The sequence below is a fragment of the Cephus cinctus genome, unplaced genomic scaffold (assembly GCF_000341935.2).
Source record: "Cephus cinctus unplaced genomic scaffold, Ccin1 Ccin1_scaffold0168, whole genome shotgun sequence".
In the NCBI taxonomy this organism is placed as follows: domain Eukaryota; kingdom Metazoa; phylum Arthropoda; class Insecta; order Hymenoptera; family Cephidae; genus Cephus; species Cephus cinctus.
The window spans coordinates 4,140,133-4,148,794 of record NW_014332892.1 but is presented as its reverse complement, the minus strand read 5'-3'; the positions used below and the strand labels follow the sequence as shown (position 1 = coordinate 4,148,794).

The 8,662-nt window shown below is 51.4% G+C and overlaps 1 protein-coding gene across 5 annotated transcripts in view; it reads left to right on the top strand.

The window, feature by feature from the left end:
* LOC107264329 (beta-1-syntrophin) overlaps window positions 1-8,662 on the top strand; it is a 102,069-nt gene that overhangs the window by 89,003 nt on the left and 4,404 nt on the right. For all 5 annotated transcript variants that reach the window (XM_025081179.1, XM_015732478.2, XM_015732477.2 and 2 more), the window contains 2 exons: window positions 1,870-2,078; window positions 7,093-7,316. In XM_025081179.1, the coding sequence (XP_024936947.1) occupies window positions 1,870-2,078; window positions 7,093-7,316 (433 nt within the window). The remainder of the gene's footprint in view (window positions 1-1,869; window positions 2,079-7,092; window positions 7,317-8,662) is intronic.

The window sequence follows — 8,662 nt, the reverse complement described above, 5'->3', positions numbered from 1 at the left end:
AGTCGTCCCTTTAAACCAAATCGAGAGCGTTCCTTAACGAATCGGTACGTAACGTCTGGAGATCCTCCACGGCCGCTTCCCCAGGGCATCGGGCGACAGCTGGGCACCACGTCCTTAACTCGGGCAGGAGGTTCCTCTCCTGCCCTTAACCGTATCAAAACTACCTCCGCCCGCTCTACAGCCCTTTGCCCATCTCCAGCGGGGCGCCGGTGTTTCACCCGGGCTTCTGCCGGTCCGTGGAGACGTTTCCGTCGGGCACTCTCCTCTGCCGGGCAACTCGGTACGTCGAGACTATCTCCCCACGGCAGATTCGAGCACCTCGACCTCAACTAAACAATAACGAAATCTTACGAGAGCCTTGACATAACTGTACGAATCAACCCGAGAGCGTAGCTTCTGAGCAGGGCGGCGACCCGAAGGGAACCAGAAATCGAGAACGTTATCTGTATCGGTAACCAGAGCCGCCTTGGGACTGTGATTCGAAAAATCACGTCACATGTTATACGGTGCTACACTCGGCCTGTCATATGTAGTCGCTGGAGCTAGCAGTTGTGATCCTTCGAAATACAAAGGGTGCTTCCTTTCATTTCTATCAACTAAAATAAGGTTTCATTTTTTGACACAAAAAGCCTCAAATCTAAGTATTGAATCCCCGAATTGCATGGCACTGTAGTGTAAAGACACGTCAAGATCATGCCAATAATTCACATAGAGACGAAAATCTGTAGTCATACTTAATGCATTAATTAATATATTTCTGGGTCATCAGGGTAGACCAAGGTATTCCACTTTCCTTAGTTTGTACACTTAAGTACTATTCAATAACTGGAGGCAGCAGCTTCTCCATCCATTAAGCTGCATGAAACAGCAGAACCCTATCCTCTTTTGATGGATTCTGCTCTCCTCTCATCAGACATTGTCGTCATCATCGACGTCATCTTTTCCCTCGGATCGTCGACGACCACGTTTTTGCTTTCAGAGAAAAAAAGAAGAAGATAGTTTGAACTCTGAACGAGCAACCGAGTCGTTGTTTCGTTAATTAAAGAAACTTTGGTATCTGCTCCGAGCTGTGCAATTAAATGAGTCCTTTGAGGGGCTCTACTTTGGCACCTTGACAATGTTGGCAGTCCTGCTCCTAGGGCCCGAGACGTCGCCCTAGATTTTTGAGTTGGATCTTCGTTCCTGCTCGCGACCTCAGCATCCTCTCTTAGCTAATCGTATTCGACGAGTAGAAGGAAGGAAGACAATGATGGGGGTACGGTGGGACACTTGAAGGAGCTTAAAAAAGAAGCAAGTAATTTGTATTGCTTTATTGGATATCCGATATCCACATGGTCCAAGAAGTGTCAGGGGACCGTTAGTCTTGCACTTGGGAATTTCCCACAGTCTCTCACGGTATATTGACGCGCACGTAGCCAGGTCTGGGCGCACGTAGATGTAGTCGAGTGACTGGGATAAGTGGGGCCCGTACTCTACGGAGCAGACACTTGTAGTAGTTCACATGAACTATGAACTGTGATGAACCATAAAGCTCTCCCTGCCTCTCTCTCTCTCTCTCTCTCTCTCTCTCTCTCTCTCTCTCTCTCTCTCTCTCTCTCTCTCTCTTCTCCAGTCCACCCCTTTGCTCCTCCTTCCCGTCCTTCCCGTTCTTGGAAACGTAGCCAGCAGCACCCTAGGAAAACCGCATACGTTTTCACGGTGTGAAGTTTGAAGTGCACGCAAGCACATCAGACTCAACTTCAAATTGAGTTGTCATCCACTCGTGGCAAAGTTATAGTGCCTTTATAATATCCTGGAGAGTCTAATGCTCAGACTATTAGAGGAGGATGGGGCTTGGGTTCATTCTCTTATTTCGATCGTTTCTTTCAGAGGGCCGCATCCTGGAGCTCCACTCGCCCGACGGCGTCCACGAGTGTTGGCTGAGGGCGAACGACAACGCGGAGGCGAACGTCTGGTTCAACGCGCTGCACTCGGCCCTGGCTGCGCTGACGCTCAAGGCTCTCAGACTGGCCTCGGTCTTGCCCGACCCTCCCCAGCTTCAGCACATCGGATGGCTCGCCAGGAGACATTGCCTTCAGGTGAGGAACATCCTTATTAGGCAATAGCCAGCACACGCGTCCTAACGGTTTTGGTGCCGAGATGGGTTCATTGAATCCTCCACTCCATTCGATCGTTCCGCCGTCGTTCGTGCCCTGGGCAGGAGCGAGAGGCTTTTGGGATTCCCAGTGATCACTCGAGTACAGCGCCTTTACCGGCGATGGCTGTTTGTACATATGTACAGCCTTTTGCGATTGGCACGGACGGCGAAAGCGCGACTGAATGTGACGAATGGAGCCGAAGCTCCAGGCCCCGTTGACTCTGCGTCGCAAGAGGGGTCGCATCGCGGTCATCCGTTTGTTCTTCCCTACTTTTGGTGGTCTCCTCTTCTGCGATTCTCCGTTGCTGCTTCTTTCTCTTTTCCTTAAAAGATTTGGCCAATGAACCCAGCGCTCCCGAAGTTCTAGAGGAAGAACACCTGCCGAAGGCGGCTGGTTCGCATCTTGCTGCTAAGCGGAATCGATAGTCGATACGGGTGCTGATACGGGTGCATTGATAAGGGACTGATGGCCAGTGCGGGAATAAGCGGGAGGTGGGGTGTAAGGGGTCGTCGGCGAGCACATAATTGATTGGCATTAGCCCACCTGATTGCCAGGCTTCCTGCTCCACCGAGCAAGAGGCTCCTCCTGCGGGGCTAACCTACAGCTTGCTTAAATACATCGAGTCCCGCATTAACCAAGATCCGGCGGCCCTATTGGCTCGTTCGATCTAGCCTCTCTTCGACGCATAGACATGTTGGTCCAGCTTCGTTTGCGTGGATGCAGCCGATACATCCAGGCATCGGCTTCAACCGGTGCCGATCTATCGTACTAATATTCGGTTTCAATGCGAGGTGCCTAATGTCGCGAGTTATAAATGATCTCTCCCGAGGATTAGTCAGGGCAAATAGAAAGGAGATGAAGAGAGAGAGAATACTGGGTCGTCAAGCGGTCCAGGATCTGTCGGCGGATTGTATAGAGTTAAGGCTGCGTCAGGCAGCCCACCTGTCCCTACCTGTCCACTTTTCCTCCATTCCGACGGGAATATGCAATCGGTTAATTCCCTCCGACAGCCAGATATTCTCGTCAGTTCGTCTAAAAATGGCTCCCACCTCGGGCCACCTCCACCCACCTCCACCCACCTCCACCCACCTCCACCCACCTCCGCCTCCAGTAGCACTGCCAGCAGTAGCGAACCCTATTCTAGCTGATTCAATACCCAAAGTTAGCAAAATTTATCGGCGAATGCTCTTGCCCCTCTCCCATATTTGCGTAACGGTGTGTGCTGCCTTTCGAGAGGGTTGCAGACTCCTCCACGACCATCCACCGAAAATCCCGAGAATTTTACATGTAGCCGACACTTGCAACTTTCTACTATTGACTCGAACCTACGTCACTTTGCAAAATATTCCTTGAAATTCCCCGAAGTTTACCAACGCAATGGTAAACTGCTGGTTGATGAGGAGATCCGAGTGCCAGTAAGGATGCTACCCTTGTGTTTGACAATTGAGAAGTTCATTCGTATCGTTCGATGCCCGAAAGCATTTGGTTTCCCGTGTCCAAATGATATGTTTTGGAACGCGCTGTGCGCGGGAAAAGGAGGCGTGAAGGGGCAGGAGGGGCGAAGAGAGGTCGTGCGGTTCACAGTTAAGGCCTTACTTATGCCCGTGAAATCCCTCTTGCGATATATCACTACGGACTTACCTCACACCCCACGACGCCCCACGACGCCCCACGACGCCCCACGACGCCTCGCGAGCCGCCTCTACCAATGCTACACCGACGTGTGTATTTTATTAGATCCTCTATAGACACGGGTTGCTGCGGCCTTGCCGGCTACGTGTGCGTGCCACCATAAACATACAGATGCTGTGCAGCATTACACTAGGCAGATGCAGAAGAACAGGCAAAGGCCCTCGGAATGGGCTTTGCCCATTAAATATTTCGCGGCTCGGCATTATTTCTCTCTCTCTCTCTCTCTCTCTCTCCCTCTCTCTCTCGCGCGCACTCTCGCTGTACTCGATGCCCAACCCGACAACGCCACGTGTGCCGTCGGAGCCGCCGTCCAAAGAGCTTTCCACCTGTTATTAATTCTCAGCTGATGCTACCTTATTTACGGGAAATTATAATTTTACTAGTAGCATAAAGATAGGACGAAATTAGAAGCGTGATTTAGGAGAGCTGTAAACGATTCCCTGACGATTAACGCTGCCACGAGATACGAGCAGCAAGATAGAAAGTTAACCACACAGGATAGTCGGCAATACGCAAAAAGCAAAAAGTTTAAAACTTCCTTGCCTCCCTTCATTATACATGTTTATTGTACGCTATAATCGTTATCCACGTGTCGCCAGGTAGTGCCAGAGGATTGGAAATTTCCGAAAAATTTGAAATTCCGGTCGAAAATCGAACCCAATGCCTAAGGACAATCGAGCCAGGGCCAGGATCAGGGCCAGGATCAGGGCCAGGGCACCAACAAGCACTCTCCGTCCTGATGAATCATGAACACTCTCGTATCGAATGAATTCTTGAAAGCGCTCCTGTTTCACTTTGGCAATACCTATAGGCATTTCCAAGAACTGCAACTGCTTTGACGTGTGCCGATGAAACGAGCCAGTGATAAGAATGCCCCTAGACTACGTGAGTCTCTCCATTCTCTTGAGGAGTTCGAAAGTAAAGTAGTGTCGCTGTACGTGTAGGACGTGTAGTACGTGGGCGATAGGGCCAGGAGGCGCAAACTGCTGGCGCCCGCGCCCGTGATAGCACCACACGTAGCTACGTGGCGACGCTCTAATGGAAAGCACATTAAGGCTAAGTATCGACGCGACGCACGGGTAATAGTATTTTTACGGAATTCATGCAAGCGAGTGGAAAGAAGCGATACGACTAGGAGCATCTTCCCGCAGTCTCCGACGTCTCTGCTTCTTCGGCTTCTTCTGCTCCTGCATCGCATAATGGCCACTTTGGTACTTTAACGGAGGCTGCGGGACGAGGAGCGGTTTACGAGCAAGTGTTCCAGCTAATGGTTAAATTCGGCCGTGCATAACGTCACACCCTGTGGAAGATAACAAAGATAACAATCAATCGGTCCAGGTGCCGAAGCGGCCGGCACGACGCTCGATCTTGGAGAAATAGATGCTGCGGGGCCCGTGAGGGGAGGGAGGGTAGCTGCTAAGGGTAGGGCTCTGCTTTCCCGCGAGCCCATTATTGTAATTGAATGCGTCAGGATCAAATATCATCGGTACTGTGAGCGGCGGTAGGCGGTAGGCGGTAGGCGGTAGGCGGTAATGCGTCCCTCGTCGCGCACCTCGTGGCCGCCCCTGATACCGGGTGTCCATTAATCATGCACTATCGGACGGCGCCCTCTGTTCCATCGCGTGTGAAATTGAATGGCGAAGTGCTCGACCGCAGCACCGCCGCTCGTCGCCAGAGTTCTTCTAGGCAGCCTACCTGCCGCCGGAGATGCTCGAGAAAATGGTCCAGCTTCGTCTCGTTGTATTAGCAGTGGGCGCACGCGAGGAGACATTTTGCGAATTAGGCTCGAGGAACAAATAAAGTTTGAGCTCTTTTTCTCCTTGCGTAGCGAAATGCTTTTCCTATTTCTGCGGGAAGCAGCGGCATGCCGGTTGCCGCATTTCGGGATAATCTTGCCAGCTGGCTCAGACGTGGCGGTTGGCCGACTCCACAGCGAACTGGATAGTGCATCAGCAATGCTAAGTAAACTGCGGCGAAGATCCTGCAGTCTTAGGGATCAAGAGAATCGAGGGAATCGATGGAATTGAGGGAAACTGTAGAGAGAGAGAGAGAGAGAGAGAGAGAGAGAGAGAGAGAGAGAGAGAGAGAGTGCCATGCCGAACGGGAGATCCTCTCTCGCTCTCCCTGCTGCTCTTCTTACTCTCAGGATTCGGTCAAGAGACGATTCTGAGAACGTGTCTTCTTAAGCTCGGTTAATCAAACTGTGACAATCGAGTGGAAATAAGAAAAAGTCTTGACGTGAAAGAATTTATAAGTAGAGCAGTCGGTGAAACCGAAATGCGCTTATATCCTGTGTCTTGAAATTCTGAGCAATGTTAAGTGAGCAATGGCGAAGGTCAAAAAGTGGATAAATATCGAAGGGAAAGCCTAAAATTACGTTGGATTTTCGAAGGTGGGAGGGAGGAAGATTTCCATAAATCGGTAGAAATCACCTGCTAAGGAGGTTGAAACTGTAAGTCAGGCCGATAGAATTACAGAGGGGTTGACTTACATCGGCCGAGGGGTGCAATGAGCGGACTAAGGGAAGCTGGAGAAAGCCAAGAGCCTGAAAGGCCCTTATTGCTTTCCAATAGGGGAGGGAACCTCTGACGTTGATTCTCGATGCTTGAGAGTGTGTGGCGGCACCGAGAAGGTATAAAAGTGAAAATAATGAATGGGAGGAGGAGGGAGGGAGGGAGGGAGGGAGAAAGAGGGTGAAGGCAACGGAGGCGCAAACGGAGCGGCGTGTTTAGCGTCCCTCTTCCGCATAATTTAAGCGCCACGTGGCGTCGCCCGTGCGATTCGCACCCGCGTTGCTCGGCGAAGGACGTGACGACACGGTTCTTGCATTGTGTCTTGCATCAGCGTCCCCGATCTTGAAAACCCAGGCGCAGCATCCGTCAGCGCCACTCTCTTCCTTTGCCAAACGCGAGGCGCAACACCACTTCCGGTCTTCCATAATTAATGGTTCTCTCGGCCGTTCCTCCTTTCAATTACCTTTCAATTAATTCTCAATTCCTGTATCTGTGGGAAACGCAACCGACTCAATATTCTCGACTGTGCTCGACCGAGCATCGTTGCGCCGACTGAATTGAAAGGACTAATCGAACGGGAGGAGCCGAGCAGGGTGCGCGTCGACGGCCACGCGACCGCTCGCCCGGGGCACGGATGCGTTTTCATCGAAACATCAAAGTTTGACAGGTCAATTAATCCGGAGGGAGGGCGGGGGAGGGTAAATGAGAATCAGAATTCAGTTGAGGATTTATCACTGTTCTCATTGCAGAATGGCCGCGCCAGCAGCGAGAGCAGCGAGGATGGAGCTGGGAGCAGTGCAAGCACTTCTCGAGGCGCCGGAAGTGGTTTCGGGTTGGGCGGCGGATGCACTGGTGGATGGCGCAGTGTCTTCGGAGCGGTTTCCGGTCGGGAACTCAGACTGTACGAGTGCGCTCCATGGAGTCCCGAAGCATGGGCGTCGCCCAGCATCACCTGTCCTCTCATTGCTACCAGGTACCGGATCTTCTCCGTCGTCTCTTCCTTCCGGAAGGAGAGTACGAAATATCGATAAAGGCACGGATACGTGGGGCGACTATTTTCCTTAAAATTTAAGAGCACGTTCACGCACATAGACCAGCGTCACCGGCGGCCAATTAAATTCGCCGAATGAAATTAATGTCGCTCACTGTCGCAGACCTCATGAACTTTGCCAGGATGAAAGTCCGAAGGAAAAAAACTTGACATCGGCTGTGGACGCGATTAATCGTTCGGCTGATAATAATTAACGGTCGCGGCTCATAAAAGTTAAGGACCATGCCCGGACAACCTTCGTGCGGCTTAGCCGTCGCTCCGTCGCTCCGTCGCTCCGTCGCCGCCTGCTCCTGGGTAACCATCCCGGAGGGGCAGAGACGATTCCCAGTTAATTAATGGTGAATGATTAATCGTTAGAGCCGAGAGTTACCCTCGTCAAACAAACCTCCGAGCTTCTACGTGATCTGCAAATACGAGAGAGTACCAAGTACTCGAGTAGTATGTAAGCGCGTGTATACATCACTCTTGCCGAAATGATCGTTGCAAACATCCCAACCCCCACCCCGTATCCAGCATCACCAGCATCACCAGCATCACCAGCATCGCCAGGACCACCAGGACCACCAGCATCGCAACCGACATCATCATTCATCAGCACTCGGCAACGTTTCCCTGTATTTACCAGGAGCCCCGCCACCCGCGTCAGTTCGATCTCCAACGTGTTCTGTCTTCTTTCTCCTTCTCTTCCTCCTCCTCTGCGCTGACTTGCCACTTCTCTCTGCTTTGCTCGGCGCACCTCAAACTTGGCTCAACCTGTTTTTCTTCGCTTCGAAACTATCCCAAACACGTACCGCGTTTCGTATATTCCAGCGCGATTTCCCCTGTGACGCGTGTTCTAATAAACTTCCGGTGAAACTGTCCGAAACACGTAGCACAGCGCGCGCGCTGCGCTAGTCTTGAGCCCATCGAGTCGAGTCGAGTTGCGATGCTGGAAAGTGGCAGAGCAGAGGAGTCAAGCCAAGTCAGCGCGAGTGAACTCTCGAGTCCTCTAATTCCAGCGGAGCCTAATCGATTGGATAGACAAGGAACGTCCATGCAATCGTGCTCCCTCTGTTCCTGCTGCCAAATCATTCGATCGATCATTCTCCTTCGTTATTTTCAGTGCGATATTAATACAGCGGAAAAAGAAGTATAAAAATTTGGAGGTAGATAAGGGGGCAAAGGGCGCCATCCATCTGGCTAGGGCTGGTCGCGTCGGTTGACTGCTCCGATAAAGTTTTTTTTTTTTTTTTTTTTTTTTTTTATAGAGAAAATCCTGGTCGAAGGTT